Raw genomic sequence first — 24,014 nt, forward strand, 5'->3', positions numbered from 1 at the left:
GGGCACATCCCAACATACCAGTATCTTTGAGCAGATCTAAAACATATTTGCGCTGACTTAAGTGGATACCAGTGGCATTGCGAGCAATTTCAATTCCCAAAAAATAAGTCAAATCACCAAGGTTTTTAATTTGAAAGAAATTGTGTAACAGACTAGTTATAGTAGATATCTCCATAGGATCATTCCCAGTGAGAACAATGTCATCCACATAGACCAAGAATGTCGTGGTGTGTTTGCCATCATGTTTCAAAAATAAAGAGTGGTCAGCAATGGAAATTTTATAATTGTGTGAAAGTAAGAAATTTGAGAGTTTGGCATACCATTGTCTACCTGCTTGTTTTAGACCATAGAGTGACTTCCTTAGGCGGCAGACCAGGTTGGGGGAAGAAGTGTGAAAGCCTTGAGGCAGTTGCATGTAAACTTCTTCATCTACGTCCCCATGTAGGAAAGCATTGTTCACATCAAGTTGTTTGAGTGTCCAATTATGGGCTGCAGCTAGAGCTAGAAGTAGACGTAGTGTAGTCAACTTTGCTACAGGAGCAAAGGTGTCTAAGAAGTCCAGTCCTTCAATTTGGCTGTAACCTTTTGCTACCAATCGGGCTTTATAACGCTCAATGGAACCATCTGCGTGATGCTTGATCTTGTAAACCCATCTACACCCAATTGCCGATTTACCAATTGGGAGAGTAGTCAGGGACCATGTCCCATTATCTTGAAGTGCTTTTAGTTCTTCCTTCATAGCACGGATCCAAAGTGGATGTTGGACAGCTTCCTCATAGTTGTGAGGTTCCTCAGCAGAAGATATTTACAGTATTGTATTTTTGAAAAACTTTGATAGAGAATTATAATTTAAAAAGGAATGGATTGAGTGTTTGGTACTTACAACACTGTTGTTGATGTTTGGTACATCAAAGTCTTGAAGATAAATGGGGGGTCTTCTACTGCGGGTAGATCTTCTAGGAGGTGTTGTTGTTGTCTCATTTTTCTCTATTTGCTCATTTTGCTCAAAATTAGTGTCAGTCTCAAAAACATCATTAGTAGTATTATCAATAACATTTTCAGTTTGCACATGAATATCATCATGAGTCTGGGCATAGTGTTGAGGAATTGGTAAAGAAAGACTATTTGAGTCATTATTTTGAATATGATTTGAATGATAAGGAAAAGAGTTCTCATAAAAAATAACATTTCTTGACAAATCTATCTTGTGATTTTTAAGGTTTAGAAACAAAAAACCTTTTGTGTTTGGTTTGAAACCAAGGAAAACGCCTGGAGCAGCGCGGCTGTCCAGTTTTTTTCTGTGAGCAATAATAGTTGAAGAATAACACAGACATCCAAAAACACGAAGGGAAGAAATATCACAAAGCTTTTTATGCAATTTCTCATAAGGCGTAGCGTTATTAAGCAGTGGAGTAGGCATACAATTAATAAGAAAGGTAGCATGTTGTACAGCAAAACACCAAAAAACAACAGGAAGATTAGATTGAAAAAGCAAGGCACGTGTGACATTTAAGAGGTGTTGATGTTTTCTTTCAACAATACCATTTTGCTTAGGTGTTTCAATACAAGTGGTTTGATGTATAATACATTTTAAAGCAAAAAATTCATGCATAGAGAATTCAACACCATTATCAGTTCGAATGATTTTGACCTTAGTAGAAAAATGATTTTTAGCATAAGCAATAAAATTAACAACACTAGCCCTGACTTCAGATTTGTTGTGCATGGGAAAAACCCAAGTGTATCTAGTAAAATCATCAACTATGGTAACAAAGAACTTATAACCAAGCATGGAAACAACAGAACAGGGACCCCAGATATCAATATGCAGTAATTCAAAAGGTTGAACAGTTTTAGTATTGCTAGGAAAGAAAGGAAGTTTCTTTTGTTTGGCTTGGTGACAAGTATCACAAACATAGTTCTTATCAATATGCATATTAGGATAGTATGTTTGTAGAATTTTTAACCTTTCATCCGAGGGGTGACCCATTCTGAGGTGCCAAATGTTGCTTGGTTTTGTAGTGCAACTCATAACCCTGCCATCAGTTTTATTGAAGACGTATAGTCCAGCTACAAGATCAACTGTACCAATCTTGTCTTTGGTTCTGGAATTCTGTATCAGACACTCAGTGGAAGAAAAAATAAGTTCACATTTAAGTGATGCAGTTAATTGACAAATGGATATTAAGTTGAAAGAGAAATCTGGTACATACAAAACATTTTCAAGAATAAGATTTTTATTAAAGAAAACTATGCCAGAACAGGAAGCAATAACAGAATTTCCTTTGGGAAGCCTAATGGTAATGGGTTTGATATTTTTATATGATGTAAAATTTGATAAAGAAAAACAAACGTGATCAGTCGCACCAGAATCCAAAATCCAAGTATATTCATTAAAATTGGAATTTTTGAGCTTCTGGATATTACCTGTGACAGCCGAATTCTGACCTTGATGATCAGCAGAGAGGGAACCAACCTGGTTGACTTGGACTTGATTGTTGGAACTGTTAACATTTTTCAGAAGTTCCGAAAGAATTTGATATTGATGCTGAGTGATGCGAAAATCTCCTCCATTATTCTGCTTGTTTTGGTCTTGATTTCCAAAATTTTCTTCTTGAATGGTAGTGGAGACGTTGTTGGATTGAGAAGACTTACCATACTGAGACCTATACCTGGGAGGGTATCCATGTTTCTTGTAACAGACATCAACGGTATGACCAATTTTGTTGCAATAAGTACAGACCTTTTTATTACTACCAAACTTTGAGCCTCTGTTATCTTGGTTAGGAAAACCATTTTTCTTAAAACAAACACTCTCACTGTGACCCAACTTTCCACAAAAAGTACAAGTAATGGTATTGGTACTGGTGTGGTTAACAGAGGTAACAGGGGTAACATTTTTTACATTAGCTACAAGAACACTATTATTAAACTGCGTTCTTGTTGGTAGCAAGAGAAAAAATTTTGGTAATAGCAGGGACAGGTTCCATGAGCAGAATATGTGCTTTTACATTATTGTATAGGTCATTAAGGCCACGTAAAAATTGCATTGCCTGATCCTCTCTTTTTCTTTGGATAATAACAGAAGGCTTAGTACAAGAACATATAGGATCAAGCCTAAAATGATCTAATTCATCCCAAATAATCCTGAGTTTAGAGAAGTAATCGGTAACAGAAAGGTCACCTTGATTGAGTGAAGAAGCTTCCATTTGAAGATCAGAGATACGGGATAAATCTCCTTGTGAGAAGCGGGCCTTGAGATCATTCCATATGTCCAATGCCTTGTCCATCCATATGATGCTTTGACGTATATGAACAAAGACCGAGTGTACAAGCCAAGACGTCACCATGTTGTTGCATCTCGTCCAGGATGAGAAAGAAGAATCGGTTTCAGAAGGTCGGGGAGCAGCGCCATTAACAAACTCGACTTTATTCTTTGCGCTCAAAGTCGTGAGAACCGAGCGACTCCAAGAGTGGTAATTTGTGGAATCAAGAACGGGTGACACAAGGGGTGTAGCAGGATTTTCACTGGGATGTAGGCATAAGAAGCTATGAATAGAACTCTCGCCTTGTAAGGGATTCTTGCTCTGATTAGAACTAGGGCTTTCGCTCCCGTCACTATTCTCGTCAGCCATTTGCGTGCAAAAAATACGAACTGTAGAAATAAAACAATCAAACTATCGTTAGAAAGAATCAAGAAGATGCAAAGCAGAGTGAATGCACAAAACGTGAAAAAAAGGAAAAGAAAAGAATCTTGAGAGAACGAAGACAGAGTGCGCGCAGCAAAGCTCTTCTCAAAGAAGAGCTCAGATACCATAACAGAGATAAATCAAAAGAGTGCTTTGATGTAATTGCAACATTTACAGAGATCAAAGAGAAAGAAAACAACGAGGTATGAAGAAACAGAGAAGAGAAGAAGCACGGTGTGAGAGAAGGAGAGAAAAGAGAATTTTATTAATCTGAAAAATCAGAATGATAAAAACCCTAAAAAGAGTTTATATACAAGAAGTGTAAAAAGGAAAGGGGCGCACGGTATAAAACAGAAAAACAGAAAAAGAAAAGGCCAACTCGTCTAAAGCCCAAAAAACAAAAAAAAATAAGAAGGCTAGGCTTTCTAAAGTTTTAACACATGGCTGTATAGATTCAAAGTTGGCTTCTTGTGCCCATGCTTTTCCCTTTCATAGCTACACTTTTTTCATATCCAAATATATGTTTTAATATACTTTTAGTTTTGCAAGATAACTGACTTTTAATTTTCCTTTTCTTTTTTTATATCTCTAACTCTTTTTTTAATTTTTTTAATTTTTGTTAATTTTTTTTATTATTTTCGAAAAATATTTTCATTTATAATTTTTTATTTGTTCAATTTTCTTTTTACGATTTTCAGTTTTTAAATTAGATTTTCTGGGTTTAAATAAGGTGAGAATTTAGTTTTTTCATACCAACAAACGACACCGTTTTCCTTTTTTCCGAAAAATATTTTTCTTTGATTTTCATTCTAACAAAATCTGAAGTTGTTATTTTTTTCTTACATATAACATTCATATTCACGATAATCTAAAAGTTGTTAGGATTTTTTTTGTCAAACTAGCTTAATATTATACGTTAATTATCAAAATAGATAAAATTTTAAAAATTAATAAAATTGGTAAGTTGTGTCACGTTATCATGACTTCAATGTATTCTGATTTTAATTAATACTCAAGTCGTATCGTATATAAGACTTTAATTGAAAACTAATTACATTGCAATTGTGTTATCTTGACACAACTTTTTCATAATAAAATTGTCTCAATTTAGCACGATTTACGATTTTGATAATTTTTTAAATTTTATCTTATTTTATTAACCTATAAAATTATCTTATTTCAATAATAAAAAACAACCTTTCAGAAATATTTCCAAGTCTAATAATAATCTTACTTGAGATTATCACTTAACTGAAGTTAAACACGTAATTAAGTAATGAGTGTTATATGATGAAAGGGAGTAAAAATGACAAATTTCATATTTCAGTTAAATAAAAAAAAATTACTTATTTCACAGTGAATAAAATCAAATTTAAACAGTTTATATGTTTTTATTATGAATTAAACTTTATGTGAATCTAGAATGGTGTGACATGTATTCACTACAAGAAAATCATGAAATAGAAACCAATTTTTAGATACCATAATAATTAGTTGTAATAATAACTAAATTAAAGACCATTTTAAAAATTAAAAAAAATTAATTTTTAAATTAGTTTTTATTATTGTTAAATAGTTTCTAAATTGGTATCTAACTAGCAACTAAGATTTTAACTACCAATTATTTAGTTTTTAAATTTAATAACAAAAACCTTAGTTGCTAGTTAGATACCAATTTAGAAACTATTTAACAATAATAAAAACTAATTTAAAAATCAAAACTTTTTTTAGTTTCTAAAATATTCTCTAATTTAGTTACTATTGCAACTAGTTATTTTAATTTTTAAAAAATGATTTTTATTTCATGATTTTTTTTATAGTGATTTATTTCAATTTGTGAAAAAAAAAATAGCCTTCAAAGTTGTTTTAGTTTTTATAGTAATTACTCATTAGTGATGGAAAGATGTTGACTAAATTTGATGATGGGTTGGGGTTGGATCTTGAATATGTGTGATGTGTTGTCTGGGTTCTGGTTTTTCCCCAGCAATGCAATTGCTTGAATGCATTTAATGTGACACGAAAAAAAAAATATGTAACTTTATTGTATTCGAAGAGAATTATTATAGCCTTTATGTAGATTTTCTTGAAAAATGGGATAATAATATTTTTTTGTACTTTTTATTTATATGAATAAGTGACATAAATGTTCAAAATTATTTTTATTTTTCAAAATCTTTCATTTGTGTCTTATCGAGACCACATCTGATTAAAATTGGGAAAAAAAATTCGCAGTCCCTTACCTTATTATCCAATTAAAATATAGATATAAAGTATATGAAAATATTTTCCTTTTTTCTATTGAAAAATGGAAAAACAAAATTTTGAAATTGTATTTACTATCTTATAATTGTAAACTGAGATATTTTTACGTGTAATTGTTAAAATAATATTTTCTAAAAAATATTTTTTTTAAAAAAAATCATCCTTTTTATGAGACAATTTACATTTTAGGTTTTTTTTTAAACAGCTAGATTCAAATATAACTGTAAACAACTTTGGGTTGGGCCTAACATTTTGTTTTTCTGAGTCCCTGATAGGATTTTATGTTTTACTATAAACAACAATTAAACTTGGAATTAGAAAGAGAAGTAATGAAGTTGTATAGGTAAACTTAAAATTAAGTGTTTAAAGAGAAATAATGTTATCTAAAAAAAGAGAGGGACAATGTTAACCACTACAAGGGAGTGTAAACGGATTCTATGTTAGTTACTTTTAGTTCCATTATCAAATACTCTTCACAAAAATTTTAAAGGTCTCTTTGAATATACATTTTATAGAAAAACTTTGAAAAAAATATAATAAGCTTCTCAAAAAGTTAAAATTAATTTATATATAAGCTAATTTCTACAAATTATCTTATACATTTTCTAAAATTTTATTTTAGTAAAAAACCGCAATTTCTAATCATGAAAAACAATTATTGTACACCTTATAAAAAAATTGGAAGACTTAATTCAGCCACTAAAAAGTACAGGAATTGAAATAAAATTTAAGCACAAATATATACTTAAAAACATTATTTGATAAAATTATGTCCAAAATTATTAAATAAATAATTGCTGAATAAGTCAACGATGGTGTAACTCTGTCAGGGCCGTGGTTTAAAAAGCAACTGCAGTATGGCACCGAAAAGACTGTTTCTTCCTGCACCTCCATACCTTCTTCTCTCACCTTCATATATTTTCAAATTTCTAAAAAAACCCCTCTATACTATTATGGATTACATAATCTGGAAGTCATTTTTCAAATTTGTAATTAACTTTCGGATTACATAATCTGGAATCCATTTTTCATATGCATGATTAATTTTCAGATTACATAATTCAGAAGTTTTATTTAGCTTCCGGATTATGTAATTCGGAAGTCTTTTTTCAAATGAGTTTCTGGATTACATAATCCAGAAACTACTATGGGGTGACATTAGAAAGATAAAAATGTATTTTCATGTTGTGTATGGAGGTGGCAGAAGAAGATATGGAGGCGCAGGAAGAAACAGACCACCGAAATTCGTGAATGGGAGTTTAACTTTTTGGGCCTCTTTTCAATTGGGGTGGGCTCGTTGTCTGGTTACACGGGCCTACTAACAAAGCGTGCTTGCTTTCTTTAGGCTGCTTCTTCCTGCATCTCCATACCTTCTTCTCTCACCTCCATAGATTTTTGTATTTCCAAAAATGTCCCTCTGTAATATTTTGGATTACATAATCCATAAGTCATTTTTCAAAATTTGTAATTAGCTTCCGGATTATATAATCCAGAAGTCTTTTTTCAGATGCATGATTACTTTACGGATTACATAATCTGAAAGTCTTTTTTAACTTATGGATTATGTAATCCGGAAGTCTTTTTTCAAATGCGTTTCCGGATTACATAATCCAGAAGTTATTCTATTGGGGTGACACAAGAAGGATAAAAATGTATTTTCATGTTGTGTATGAAGGTGCCAGAAGAAGATATGGAGGTGCATGAAGAAACAATCCTTTCTTTATCATTAAAAATACCTCATGCTTTTTTTGACAAAAAAAAATTTGTCATATGCTAATAAACAAATTATTGTACAAAGAAAAATAAGCAATAGATTACCTTGAGATTATGATTTATATTATATGAACGCTAATGGATATTATACAAATTATATGATTATATATACCCTAATTTTATATTTATTCAAGATGTATATATTAATTCTGTATTATTTATATGACCACTTTCTGATAATACCACTTTTCTTTATTTTCAGCTGTTTTTTAATACAGTATGATGCTGCTGATACATAGTTGATTTTAAAAACTTTAATAGTGTTTTAAAAAAATGTGTTATATATATATATATATATAATATTTCATACTTATACGATAATATAGATTTGCAGTAAATCTGCATCCAGCAGTTTGTATGAATTATGCTATGTTTTGAATGTAAAATGATGTACACAGAGGGAATACAGATTATGAAAAAAAAGGAAAAAAAAGAAGAAGAAGAGTGAATACAGATTCTACAAGTCACCTCACTCTATTTCTTAGAATACTGTATTTTTGTTTTGTTAGGTTGGAAAGGAGGGGATAAAAATATAAAAAGCATGAATTTAATTTAATATATTTAGTTGAAAAAGTGGGTGGGTAAGTTTTATTGGTACTTATTATTATTATAAAGAATGAACTTTAGATCTATAAAAAATTTTATAAGGTAAAATTTGTAGTTATTTATAAATTAACCTATGAAATATTTTAATTTTTAGTTGATTTGAATCTTTAACCTCTTCATTATATATTATAGGTGGTTCAATAATGATAATAATTTAATAAATTTAATAAAAACTAGTTAAAATATATTCTAAATAACTTTATTATTATATATTTAATTATATTTTTTTATAAAATTTCAAAAAAGAAAAAAAAAGTATTTTCTCGTTCACTTCACATTGAGTCACGATAAATATATAAATGCAATGCTAGAAAAATTATGTACTAATTACAACGGAAAATTAAATCCTGTCCTTACTACCTCCCATAAGATATAGGATTTCTTTAATGAGAAAAAATAGGTTAGGTTAGGTTTGAATAAACTCGTCCAGAATATTTTTTATATGCAAAAAACTAATTCTTTATAATTCACTTAAAATGATTTTAGTTACAAAATTTATATAATTTTTTTATATGATTTCCTTTTAATTTTATTTTTAACTTAAGAGTATAAATTAATTTTGTAAAAATATTATATATATATATATATATATTGAAATTCTTATAAAAAACTTATCTAAACTAGTCGTACAATTCAATTGAACTACCTCACTGTCATATTTTTATCAAGTCATATATTCTTATATTTACAGTTCTCTTTCTTTTAGTAAGTATATTAAGTAGGCTTAAAAACAGCAAAACAAACAATTATTTGATGGTCTATCAACACTAATTTCAATCAATATATATATATATATATATATATTAATTGATTAAAAAATTAATAGCAATTGATTATATATCATATAATTTCTATCGACTTAATATTTTTTTTGGATTGTTAAACATGTTATATTGAGTACATATAATGTTAATTCATAATATATATAAATGACCGTGAATGAATTTTTTTTTACCAAAATCTCAAAATTCAATAAAAAATTACAAAGGAATCAACTGAAAATGTTTATTCTTCTATGTAAAGACAAAACAAAAGAATTACAAAGAAGAAAAGAAATTAAAAAGACCCTATGAAGCTCCCCACTGTGAATTTCGTCTTACAAAGCAGTTGAGTTAATTTTAAAATTCATTTCTTAATATAGTATTATAGTTTATCCTAACAAGAAATTGTTGAATATATCATATCACTTGTTTAATCATTTATGAGTTAATTTTTTTAAACTATGAGACATTTAATAAAAAGTAAGGTGAATATATAAATGAAAACTAATTTTGTAAAGTTGATTTAAAGTATATGAATAATTTTTATATAAAAGATATTAGATGCATATATAGGATAAAAGAAACACTACCAAAAACTATTATTCTGAAAGATGTACTGTTCCACAACATTAGAAAGATGAAAGTAGAAGAAATAAGGGAAAAAAATAATAATATTATTATTTGTTGAGATTTTGTCTGAGATAGGGTGAGGCCCTGCAGAGAGGACAAGTAGGGTGTGCATGTAAGAAATTATGTAAATTAATTTCTATAAAGTGATTCACATGACTTAGAGTTTTGGACTTTGGGCCCGAATATGGTTTAATAATAATAATAGAATTAAAGGGCCCATTGGTTAACGTGAGAAATATATATGTGATGATATACCTAATGAAAATCGACATCCGATGGAGATTGGGAACTAAAGGCTATAGGATTCTGTCTCTTCTTTCTTTTTGAATGACAGTTCATAAAAACAATTGCTAGATCGAGCACGCGACACGCATAGTCTTTCAAGAGCGGGTTGTCTCCTCTTCAACATTTCTGCTACTTCCTTGGTGACTCTCAAATAAGCACACCCACACGTACTGCTTACCGGAAAGGATGTACTGCCTCTGGCTCGCATTCCGTCCCACGAAAGTGTGTGACAAGAACGGGATTGCAAAGAGATAGATTGGGACAAAGGAGATAAAGTAATTGCTCAAGTAGGATCACTGAGAACATTATTGTATGTTTTCAATGTACAGTTGCTCATTTTTTGTGATTCTCCATAGCTTTTCCAAAATTAAAGAACCCTAATTTTAAAAATATTCCCAATTTAAGAATCCTAATTTAAAATTAGGGTTTATAGATTAAGATTTTCATTCCTCTATAATAGTTCCCTAATTGTCCTAAACCATAAAAAAAATCAAAGAACCCTAATTTTAATTAATCGCAATTGAATAACCCCTAGTTTTAAAAATTAGGGTTTATGGATTAAGATTTCCATTAACATAACCATAATCTTCATGCATCCAATGTCATTAACGGCGTTAATACTCTGTGCGCAAATCCATTATCGGAGTCACTGTTGGCGTGGAACCGCAAGCCACCGTCGCTCGCGCAACCTCTGCCGCTGTCGGCGCGCACCTCTCCGTCACCACCCATATTTGCAGTCAACGACGCAGGTGGCCGTGACCTGATCGTCGTCAAGGAACAGAGTGGTTCGTGCGGTGATCGTGGATCTGTAAGGATCGGGTTGAGCCTAGGGTGCGGTGAACGTGGCTTAGGGCGCGACGGCGTCAGGGTTGAAGAAGGAAAGCGCGGTGGCATCGGGATTGGAGAGGGAGAATGACGGCGTCGCGCAATGTCCTTTTTGGTGGCGCAGTTATCTTTTTCCTGAACGGGATTCAACATCCATTAATGGCGCGGTGACACGGGGGCGCGGCTGAGAAGGTGACCCGCACCACGTACAGGGAGACGGCGGTGGGGAGATGTCGAAAAGAAAGGGAGAGTAAGATGAGTAGGGTTTTTGGTGTGTGGTAGTATCAGCCTCGGCGTGGATGATGCAATGACAGGGAGGTTCATGGAATTGGAATGCAACATAATGTTGGATTCAAAATATTATAATATAATATAATGAAATCCGTGTATGAATTATCTGCACTTTACGTTATCTTTTTTATTAAGGTTTTTATTAAACTTTAATTAATTTTTTTTTTAATTAAAGTTTTATTATAATGTATGATAGATTTGTAAACACCAAAGTGATCAAATCTTTATGTTTTATTTAATTCCAAATTATGGATGAAATTTTATTTCAATTAATGATATTATTTATGGAATTATTTGTATGATAGATTTGTAATCACCAAAGTGATCAAATCTTTAAGTTTTTTTATTTAATTTTAGATTATTGATAAATTTTATTTCAATTACCTATAGAATGGATGCTAAATTATTTAAATATGGATAAATGGAAATTCGTTATTATAAGACATTTTTGGATCGCCCAAAGGTTGATTAGTTGTCCTTATAATTAATGGATATGATTGTTGGTAGTGAGTATGTGTTATTAGTTTTGCCTGTATATCCAAAGATAACAAGTGTTTCTAGTTAATGCATATATCTTGCCAAATAAAGTTAATACTATTAGCATCATTATGTTTTGTTTATTATTAATGAATCTCTCAAAGGAGAACATTAGTATACATAGAATGTTTTCTGAATCTGTATTGTATGTTTAGTTTATGACTCAAAGTATTAATGTTAAGCATGTGTGATCAAGTATTCGTTCCTGTATCTTTATGCGAATGAGCATAACAAGTAATATTAAGTCTGCTCTTCCCAAAACTGATAGTGCAAAAGAATTTATGAAATTTGTGGAAGAGCGCTCCCAAACTACTGATAAGTCTCTTGTTGGGACATTAAGGAGTTCATTAACCACCATGGAATTTGATGGTTCTCGTACTATGCACGAACATGTCATTGAAATGACTAATATTGCGGCAAGACTTAAGTCTATTGGAATGACAGTGGATGAGAACTATAACATGTTAGTTCAGGAAGAGACTAGATTGAAGAATCGAGGAAACCACTCTATACACTATGTGAACAATCAGGGAGCTAGAAAGAAAGTCTTCAAGAAACATGGAAAGGGTAAAGGACCACTGAAGATAAATGAGTCCTCTACTAAGCTCCAAAAGAAGAATGACAAATGTCATTTCTGCAAGAAATCTAGACATTTCCAAAACGATTGTCTGAAACGTAAGGCTTGGTTCGAAAAGAAGGGTAAGCATAATGCTTATTATGTATGCTTTGAATCAAACTTAACTAAAGTTCCACATAATTCTTGGTGGATTGATTCTGGATGCACAACTCATGTTTCTAACATGATGCAAGGATTCCTTTCAACCCGAACCATAAAGCCAAATGAAAAGTTTGTCTTCATGGGGAATAGAGAGAAGGTTCCAATGGAAGCAGTCAAGACTTATCGTTTAATCCTCGACACTGGATTTTATTTAAACTTGATGGATGCTTTTTATGTACCTAGTATATCTAGGAATTTAGTTTCATTGTCTAAACTTGATGTTGTCGGATACTCTTTTAAATTTGGGAATGGATGTTTCAGTTTATATCAGCGTACCTATTTGATTGGATCTGGTACTCTTTATGATGGATTATATAGATTGAACCTTGATAATCTATATGCTAAAACTCTTATGACCTTGCATCATAATATTGACACTAAACGTAATTTGGTGAATGAATGTTCTGCTTTCTTGTGGCACAAACGTTTGGGACATATTTCCAAAGAAAGGATGGAAAGATTAGTAAAGAATGAAATACTTCCAAGTTTGGATTTTACTGATCTGAATGTATGTGTGGATTGTATTAAAGGCAAACAAACAAAACACACAAAGAAGGGAGCCACAAGAAGTACTCAACTTCTTGAAATTATACATACTGATATATGTGGACCTTTTGATGCAAGTTCTTTCAATAAAGAAAGGTATTTTATCACCTTTATTGATGATTTTTCACGTTATGGTTATGTCTATTTACTGCATGAAAAATCGCAAGCAGTGAATGCCTTAGAAGTTTATATAAATGAAGTGGAAAGACAATTAGACAGAAAGGTGAAAATTGTCAGGTTAAATAGAGGTGGTGAATATTATGGAAAGTATGATGAAAGTGGACAACACCCTGGTCCGTTTGCTAAGTTCCTTGAGAGGCGTGGTATTTGTTGTTGAATATGGATGAAGCTTCTTCTCTACCTAGCTTCTTCTTCTCTACAATGCAGCTAAGAGGATCCTGAAATACTTGCAAGGGACTAAGGATGTTGGACTTTGGTATCCAAACAATGTTTCCTTAAGCTTAACTGGTTTTTCAGATTCTGATTTTGCAGGTTGCAAAGTTGATAGGAAGAGCACAAGTGGGACTTGTCACATGCTTGGGTCAAGTCTAATCTCTTTCCATTGTAAGAAACAAGCCTGTGTTGCTCTTTCTACAGCAGAAGCATAATACATAGCAGTTGGAAGTTGTTGTGCTCAAACATTGTGGCTAAGGCAACAGCTAAGTGACTTTGGAATTCTCTTAAACAAGATACCTATAAATTGTGATAACACTAGTGTTATAAATCTGTCTAAGAATTTTGTCATGCATTCAAGAACGAAACATATTGAAATTAGACATCACTTCCTAAGAGAGCATATAGCTAATGGAACTTGAGATATTAAATTCATTGGCACTGAATTTCAATTGGCTGATCTCTTTACTAAACCTCTTGCTAAAGATAGGTTTTACTTTCTTCTAAATGAATTGGGTATCATTAGCTTAAATTGTCCCCTGCAGTAACAATTTCAACCTGTTATTTTATGCTTTAACGTGTTGTTTTTTTGTCACAGATTCTCAAACCTGACTAGGAAAGAGAAATGACTCATTTTCTCTCTCTTCTTGACCATTGACTGCTTTTATGGTTATTGACCACTGGTTTATGACATTCATGTTTTGAAATCCTAATTGATTTGATAACATTGATTGTGCAACAGATTTGATTTACTGAGCAGAAACATGTTTCCAATATATTCTTGCATCATTCAAAATCTGCACTTGTTGTACCACATAAGAATAAAATTTGTATTGTATATGTTTCTCTTGATTCTGCCCTCAAAACCCGTGATCTTTGAAATCTGCCTTGTACCCTATATTAATCTGGTTTATTTCAAATTGCTTTTCACACTTTCACGTCTTGTTACAAGTTGTCCAGGTTTTAACACTATTGCTTTGATTAGTTCTGATTATGTTTCTATTAATCATATGAATTGTATGCTAATTTCTTTTTTCTCTCTAGCTGGAACTGTCCATTTGTGAATAGGTGCTGGGAACAACTGACTTGCAATGGCATCCTCTTCACACAGAAAGAAGAAATCCAAGGAACAATCTAACAACAGCCAAGGCATCCTGGAAAATTGGTTTGCTGGAGATTCTGTAGCCATGACAAGGTTTATTCATGAGACAAGCAGGAAGCAAATCAATGTACCTAAGGTGCTGGACTTCTCATGGCTGAGAGAAGAAAATCTGACAGAAGCAAGAACTCTTCTCAAGCATCAAAAACTGAAAAGTTTTCTAGAGATGACTGGAAATGTTTATCCAGACCTAGTGAAGGTGTTCTATAGCAATCTTGAACAAGATGGTAAGAATCTGGTGTCCTGTGTGAAAGGAGTAAAGCTGAAAATCACTAGGGAAATATGGAGCAGTGTTGGAGGAATCAAGTACTCAGGGTTGAAAGTGAGCAAAGGGAACACTGCTGGAATTCAAGGATTCAACAAGATGCATTTTTACAGTCCTACTGAACCAGTGACTAGGTTTCATGCAGGTAGCTTGACTTTAATTCCAAGACTCTTAGCTCATATCATTGCTTGGCAACTCACTCCTAGAGGAAGTAATCATGTTGTTCTTCATGAGGAAGACTTGATACTGTTGTACTGCATAATGAATCAGCTTAAGGTAAATTGGGTGAGTACTATGGTAGAACACATGCTGAAATCCACAAGGCTCCCTGATTATCGATTTCCATTTGCAATATTTGTGTCCAAACTAATTGATTACTTTGAAGTGGATACAACAAATGAAAGGAATGATACTATTAAAGCAGCTAGTGAAATAGACAACTCCACTCCCATGAAAATGGGCTTTCACAAGGAGGAAGATAGCTGGGTTTTCAGAAGAAATGTTGCTCATAGAGCTGAGCAAGAAGCTGCTCATCATGAAGATGGAGAGGAAGAGAATGCTGAGATAAATAGAGAAGAAGAACATGTGCAGCACATGGACGAATCACTTGGCCATTCTTTCGTGAATGAAGATGTTCCTGCCACAAATTACAATGCACTGGTTGCATACCAAGCACCTGAATATAGAGGTGAACCTCTATCAATGTTTGAAAGACAAGTGCTGGACAGGCTGGACACACTCACAGATGATCAAAAGACATATTTCGAAATGACTCAAGCAAGGTTTCAACACTTAGACTACTAGATTGAAGGAGTCCAGGAGCAGCTAGCTGAGTTACACTATAAGCACATGTGATCCTTTTCCAAATCTATTTCTGTTATGTCCGGTTGAACAATTTGGTTTCTAATTTTCTGCCCTGGTTATGCTTGTTTTCTGGTTTGTAATGAAATTGTATGTTGTTTTTATTTCGAACAATTAAGTATGGCTATGGTGTGTTTCTTTTTATCTTGTGCTCCCATTCTATTTGATGAATCCAAAGGGGGAGAAGAATAACTTAATAATTCATATAAGTTGTTGATGTGATTCAGATATTAAATCTACAGGGAGGTACATCAATACATCAATACTTGAATCTGTTATATTCTGTTTTAACATCTAAAGCTCTTGTGCATTTTCTGGTATCTAGTGTTATACATGTTCTTGATCATGATCTCTCTTCAAAGCTATGCAGTGCAAAGGGGATTTGTCTCCATCAAACAGGGGGAGATTGTTGAAGATGGATGAAGCTTCTTTACCTAGTTTTAGTGTGTGTTTGATGTAGAAAATAGCTAGGTTGCTTTGAAGTTTGTAATGGGGTTAGATGGTCTTGTATTTAGGCTTGTGTATGTGTAAGGTTGCCTTTTTGCTACATGACCTATCCTAGATGCCTAATCAATCTTAGATCAAGCACATGAAGTGGTTAAAAGTTTTTCAAAAAGCTTTTTAGAGTTTTCTCAAAAAATCAGGATACTGCACAAAAATAAATCTGTTTCTCTGTAAAAGAATAGGTTTATTTTTGGTTTGCTAAAAGGCTTTTCGAAAGTTGGTTAGGGCACCAAAAGTACAACTCAGTCAGTTATTTCAGTTAGTTGAGTTGGCAGTTTTCCTAAAATAAATCTGTTTAGTTTAAACTGAATCTGTTGTTTTCATAACAACTTTTCAACTGTTTTTTGAAAAGTAGTTAGAAACTGTTTTCTATATAAAGAAAAGCTTCTCTCACATGAAAGGTTGTTGAGCAATCACGTTTTTGACAGAGATTAAACACTTTCTATGTGAGAAGAAGGATTAAAAAGAGTTTTTGAAAGGTTTTTCAAAGGGATCTTAAAGTGTGCTTTTTCTAGGAAAACTTTGATCTTGGTGAAGGTGTTGGTGCAGTTCTGCAGCAAATTGAACTACTGGTTTTGAGTTCTTGCATCTTCTTTTCAAGTGTTATCTTTCCTTTATTCTTGTTTGTAAAGGTGTAAGTGTTAGTCACTCCTTGATAGGGTTTCTTGGAGTGCAAGGTGTGCTGAAATAGGGTTTTTTTCAGCATTGGTTGTATTGTTCTTGTAGTGTTCAAGAATTGTTGTGGTTGTAAGTGATTGAATTAGAAAAATAGCAAAAATCTTTCACAGAGAAATAAATAACTATAACATAATACATCAGAGGGGATTAGATTTTAGGATTTAGTAATACACAGGAACATTCATATATGATAAAGTAAGTTATGATAGGATTAAGTTTTACAAGCAAGCCTGATTAGCCAACAAGAAGTCATTGGCTTGAGATGCAGCTGCAGCTTTGGACACCAACGCCTTTATGACCAAAGTCTTAACCTTCCGGGGTTTGTAAGGAAACCCTCTCTCGCATACGAGTTGCAGTTCCCTCCTTCACCAATTGTTAGGAAACCCTAAAAAATCAAATCCAAACCAATACAAAGGTCATTCAACATATAGCAAATCAAAACACCAATAAACCTCAGTGTCCAACACTCCAAAAGCCTAACATCCAACAAACAAACAAACAAAATTGAAAAACGCTAAGTCCTAACCGCCGCACCTCAAAACGCCCAATCGAAGACCCCTTAATCGAAAACGTCGCTATTTCAAACGCTCCCAATCGAAAAAATACACAAATTCCAACCTCTTCTTTCGCAATGTTGGCCCTTCGCAATCGAAAACGCAACGATGTCCTTCACAATCCACAAACGCACCGAACAGTGGAAGAACAAACCCTCTTCCTTCTATTGTTTCACAAACGCTTTCACCAGTCCCTTTCACAAACCAAAAAACGCACATTTCAAATGTCATTTTTCCACCTCAAGGGACCCACTCACTATTTGTTTAATATTAAAAACGTCATGTCAGACGGATGTATTCTGGAGCAATGCAAATGGAGGTGTCAAAATATCGGTACTCTATATAAAAAAGCAGAAAATTCCACTCTCTGACTTGGAGGAAAGGGTCATTGCAATTGGTGTGAAGGAGGTAAGAAACTGTGGGGCTTCTTAATGCATGCTGTTATTTTTTGTATGAGAGTACATCACACTCTTTGCTTGAATGGTGCAGGGTCTTAAGATATTGAAAGCTTCATTGACCTCAACATTTGCTTTGACAGACAATCTGAAACAATTGATAAGGCCCATTCAAGAGAACAACGGTTCCATCACTTCCATGTTGTTTGAAGTTATAAAGATGATTTTGAAAATGGTTGACCAAGTGCAATTTTGGCCAAACTGTTTTTGGACTCTCTGTGGTCGTATCACCGAAATTGTGGTGGCATTCACTTCATTTGTCCAAAATTTTCTTCCATGTCAAAGATCACAACAAAACTGTTATTGGAACCGTAGTTAAATCTTGGTTTACGGAATTTGAGTGCTACAAAATACAGTTCTAGACATATTAGAGGCGTAGCTGTTTGGTATTTGGTATCATGCTTTGTATTTGGTATAAAACACTCTGTGATTGAAAAAGTTGCCTGTCAAATCTGTTTCTAGTAGATTCCGTTAAAACTATTGCGTCTCCATTGATTTTCCTCAATGGATTTTAATCATTCGCATTAGGGACGACAAAGCGGGCGGGTCGTGCGAGCCGGCCCGCGGCCCGCTGGTAAAAAACGCGGGGCGGACTTACCTTTTCAACCCGCTAACCCGCATTAGCCCGCCCCACATTAGCCTGCGACCTGCGCGGGCCAGCACTGGGGCGAGGCGGGCTGGCCCGCTAACCCGCAAGAAAAAAAAAATTGACACTTAGCAGCCGCAAGGCAATGCAATTAGGTTTTCACAAAATTTCAAAGAAAGAAACACAACACAATCGCGTCAATAATGTTTTTGAATTAATATTTATGTTTATGTTTAATGTTTTGGAATTAGGTATTTTTAATGTTTTGGAAGTGGAAGAATAGTGATATTTGATATTTATCTTAATGTTTAATGTTTTGATGTTTGACTCTGTTTGAAAAGGAAGAAAAAGAATTTAGGTTTGATAGTAAAATATATAGGTTTAATTTGACAATTTTTTAAGAACAAAATATAAAAAAAAAAAAATTTAAAAAAAAAACGCGGGTTGGCCCGCAAACCCACGGACCAGCTCTTATGCGGGGCAGGTTGAGAATTCTAACCCGCAATAACTTTGCGGGACGGGCCAACCCAACCCGCATTTTTGCAGGCCAAGCACAGACGGGCCAATGCGGGACGGACTGGTCCGCTTTGCCCCCTAATTTGCATTGAGTTCATATAGCAAACGTTGGGAAGAGTGTGTTATAAAATATGATTAACACTCTTCTATCAAAATTTCATAAGTGTATGAAATGTTTGTCCTAAGTTATGAGTTAATATTTAAGTCATATTTAAAATTAAGGGAATGCAACCTCTTAAAAAATGAAAGGTGCTGAAAGCATTTTTTATAATATTTTAAATTAAATGTGTTTTTGGCTTCACACATAAAAAAATGAAATAAATGTCTCATACTTATTTCATGGAAGTTTATGTGCAAGAAAATAAATGGAAACTAACCAATCAAATCCTAATTGAATTAGAAAAAGAAACGCTTTACAGTACTGAAACTTTATTCCTTCCTTTTTTTATATATACATCCATTTTATATCCGTATTTATGCGTTTTTGTTGGATGAAAAGGTAGGTAAGTTATCATTATTTAATTATATTTTTTTTCTTAGTCTAAAAAGATAGATGCGACTATTAGAAGATTTTTAATGAATCAACTTGAACCGGAAGAAGATTATGCATATTTAGTACAAAATTTATTTGTGGCTCAATGATTTCAAATTTAATATCACAAACCAATTACAAACTGAAAATTTTGAAGTTCATAAACATCACTAAAATTGAAGCTAAGAGTATACCAAACTTCCTTTTTAATTAAAGATGTTCTTCCTTCTAAAAAGAAAGACTTAATTATTGGTACTTTGACATATCTATGCTTTATACTTTAAAAAAAATACTCATGAAACTAATTTACTTGTTTAAACATTATAGAGATAATTAAGAATGGAAAAGCTACTAAACTTGATTATTGACACTTTTACATATATTTACTTTATATTTTTAAAAAAAATACCCATGAAACTAATTTTATTTGTTCAAACATTAAAGAGGTTGTTAAAAGTAGGAAATTTATCAAACTATTTTAAAAATATACTTACTATTTTTCAAAGTAAATTTTTAATTCTAGGCTCAACAATATTCATTTTTCATTATTGGATAATGTAGAACAAATCCAAGGTCCTACCAAATAATCCTGTTAGAATACAACAATGAATAGCCTCAAAATTAAGTTAGTTTTTCTTCATCTCCCATCAAATTACTAATCACATTTTTCATATTTCTAATTTACTTTAACCTTTTTCTTCATGACTCTCCTATTTCCCTCTCTTTTTTTCATTTGTTCTATAAACAGCATTCATTGTATAATACACAAGCTAACTAAAATCATTTTAATTCTTTTTCACACATAAAAAACAAAACCCCAAAAATGAATCAATCCTTTGTTATCATCAGTTCATCAAATCAACACACATAACCATAACCAATTGCCACAGAATATACTAACAACAGAGACATAAACCCCTGGAGTTGTAGCTAGTGCAGCCAAGCACAGAAATTATCATCAATAAGTACATAACATCCTAAGTTCATAAAATACCAAATTTAGCATTCTATAACAGCAACACTAAAAATCCAGAAATTTTAAACATGCTAGTAATAGCTTCTCTGTAAGCATCTACAAGAAAATATAACAAAATTAAAATAAACTTTTTCGTAATTGTAGTACATTTTTATTTTGAATTTATACAAAAGTCAACAGTTTTTCTTTTGTAAAAATGCTGGCAGAGAAACCCTTGTGATTAATTTTAAGCTGGAGAACTCAAACTGCGTCCAATTTCGTAAGAGAGAAAGGCATCAACCGTAGCATACTGAACCTGCACTGGAGTGAGCCAGGGATTATCCCATCTACTCCTCGTGACCCGTTTGGGCTTTTCAACTTCCAAGCCCAGCACGCGGAGGCCCAGCGACTTAATCCCGGCCTGGTTCAGCTCCCTATCACCAAGCTTCTGCGCAGCGAGAGAACGAAGATCACGAACATTAACAACATGGAGATTGTAGTCTTCTAGAAGCTTCTCAGCGTCTTCTTCGATCCCAACGCCAACGAACGTGATATTGGGATCGGCGAGGAAGGAAACGAGGGAAGGAGGGATGGAAGGGGAGTGAAGGATCTGGAAGACGAGGCAGTGTTGGCCGAGGCAGAGTTGGAGCGTGGCGACGGGGTTCTGCATGTTGCGCTGTGTGTTGGGCCGCCACTCGATGTCCAGGCCCACCATGAGCTGAGTTCGGTTGCTGCGGACGTTGGTGGAGATCCAGGAGTGGACGAGGGAGGGGTCGGAGGTGAGGAGGGTGTGGATGGTGTGGGTGTGGAAAGTGACGTCGTATAGGTTGTGGGTGTCGTAGGGGAGGCAGTGGTCCACCACGCTTATGGCGGCCACGCGGGTGGAGGTGGCGTTTTGCGAGCTGATCGGAACGCCGTTCTGATCTAACATCGCTCTGAATTGGGGAAAAGCGGGAAGAGATAGGGTTTGAAGCTAAATTGTACTCTTTCGTGTTTTGATCCGACACTATTTTTACAAATGACTGTGTTTACGGGGGTTTTAAAGAACTCTTTTCCTTGTAAACTTTTTAAATCTTAATATTATTTTGAAATTTGGATTTTGGATCTGTTTTTTTGTGAGCTCTTTTATCTTTTATCATATATATACACTAAAAAGATTAAAAAAAAACTGACAAACTAACAGATAATAAACAATAAAAAAGGGTTGGGGTTGGGAAGATTATGGCGATCAATTAATTTGTTAGTTTTTTTAACAAAATTTAATGATGTGTTTGAATTAGGAAAGAGGTTTCACTATTTGAGTGATAGATTTTGAGAGAAGAAAGTGTAAAGAAGTGGTTATTTGAAGTATGTTATTTAAAGTTAATTGGTAGAAAAAATTGATTAAAATTTGAGTTATATGATATTTAAGAGAGAATTTATCTTTTTTTAAAAACAAATTAAAATATAAGTTTAAAATTTAAAAACAATTCTGAAATTTAAAAAATTGACAGAGTGCAAGTTAGAATTGATTGGATGCAGAAAGAAAAAATGGAAGACAAAACAATACTTGTCAGTTCTCATTATTGGGCTTTTAAAAATGGGCTTGGCACGGTTAGAATGATTAGTTAGTCATAGTTAAAAGGCAATTATTTCTTGCAGCAATCAATTGCTTCCTTAATTGCTTCCTGCACAATGTAACTTTTTAAATTCAACTTTGCCTTTGTCACGCTTACGGATATTAATATCCGAAAGTCACAGATTTGCTTATGGACATCAATATCCGGAAGTCACATGCCTATGGATATTGGCATCCGGAAGTGTCAGTTTTGTCTACGGATATTGATATCCAGAAGTGTCATGTTTGCCTACGAATATTATAATTCGAAATTATACTATTTAATTACGGACATCTTTATCCGAAAGGTACTATCATACTTCTGGATATACATATCCAGAAGTCAATCATTTTGGTGTTTTTAATGGATTCAAACCCACTAAACTAAACAAATTTAAAGAATTAAGTTATGGATTTTAATCCAAAAACAACTAAAAAGACAAAATAAAATTGTGAAACCATGTGCCTAATTGTCATTGAAGTAGTAAACCAATAGTTTGGTGAAGCACTCTTGGAAATTCTTGGGTGGAAGTGCAATGGAAAGAAATGGTTGCATTCCTCAAATCAATTACACTAAGAGAGTGATGTTTGTAGAACCTTTTATTCCCCAACGAATGTGTGGCATGTGTTGGCAGGGGCACATGAGATTCAAAGAAAAAGTTAAAGGGATTCACAAGGGCACATTCAAGCAAAATATTTCTTCCGGACATAATTATCCAAAACTACTATTCCGAATATATATCCAGAACACAATAACACAATTATGGATATATATATACGAAAGTCAAAAATTTTCCTGTGTTTACTGGGTGCACAGTTAATTTAACTTGATTTCTATTTCATTAAGAGTATAATAGTAGTTTTACATGTATATGTTGGGTGCCAATCACAAATTATATGGTGTAGGAAGAATCTGCCTAGTTAAAGTAGACTGAGTATGATGGTTATTTCTATTACAAGATGGATTATTTTGTTGGTTTTTTTTTAAAATTTTTAATTTTTAGCATATGTATCAAAATATATATATATATATATATATATATATTAAAATTACATTTTTTTAAGTTTTTAACTGAATAATTTAGGGAAAATTAGAAGATTACTGCTACATTACAATCAATAATTATAAATTTTTATATTATTAAAATTTTCATTCCTTTTTTTTAGTTTTTTGAATTTTTAAAAATTACACTTAACTTGTTATAATGCTCAGTATTAATAATGTGTATTAAAAATAATATAAAAGGAATAACGAGTTATATATATATATATATATATATATATAGAATAGTATTTTCTAAAAAAAAGTCAGTTAAACAATAATAAAGATATTTAAGTATTTTAAAGAATGATATCTCCATCAAAATATAATTAATTTTTTTAAAAAAATATTACGAAAATAAAAATTTATAATTAACAATGAATTTTTACATGATTATTAAAAATATACTTGTTTTTTATTTTTAATTAATATTTCAACCAATATATATATATATATATATATATATAATAAGATTAAGAAATTTATTAATTAGAAGTAGAACAAAAGTAAATATTAAAGACAGCATAAGTACTAAGTTATCTAAATAATTAGTAATATTATTTTTTATGTTAATTATAGAAAATATTTATTGATTTATTTTAATTTCCTTAATGTTATGAAATAAAGATGTTTATTGGGTTGAATAATTATCACCAATTTAATGTAAATAAAAATAGGTTTTAGTGGAGGTTATTTAGCGGAGGTTAACATAACCTTAGGAATTGATTTAATTAATGGAGGTTTTTTTCTAAAACCTCAACAAAATAACGGAGGTTTTTTAACCTTATTTAAATTCCAAAGGTTTATTATAAAACCTTGGCAAAATGACGGAGGTTTTTTTAACCTTCATTAATTTCCGAAGGTTTATTTTAAAATCTCCACAAAATAACTGAGGTTTTTTTAACCTCCATTAATTTCCATAGGTTTATTTCAA

General features: G+C 32.5%; 1 protein-coding gene across 1 annotated transcript; it reads right to left on the reverse strand.

Annotated features, from left to right (window-relative positions):
• Positions 1-20,310: 20,310 nt before the first annotated feature.
• On the reverse strand, positions 20,311-21,538 carry LOC137826402 (3'-5' exonuclease). The gene has a single exon (XM_068632361.2). The coding sequence runs from the start codon at positions 21,370-21,372 to the stop codon at positions 20,689-20,691; it is 684 nt and encodes a 227-aa protein (XP_068488462.1). The 5' UTR covers positions 21,373-21,538; the 3' UTR covers positions 20,311-20,688.
• Positions 21,539-24,014: the final 2,476 nt, after the last annotated feature.

This window comes from Phaseolus vulgaris, chromosome 8 (assembly GCF_051622355.1).
Source record: "Phaseolus vulgaris cultivar YP4 chromosome 8, ASM5162235v1, whole genome shotgun sequence".
NCBI classification, from domain to species: Eukaryota; Viridiplantae; Streptophyta; class Magnoliopsida; order Fabales; family Fabaceae; genus Phaseolus; species Phaseolus vulgaris.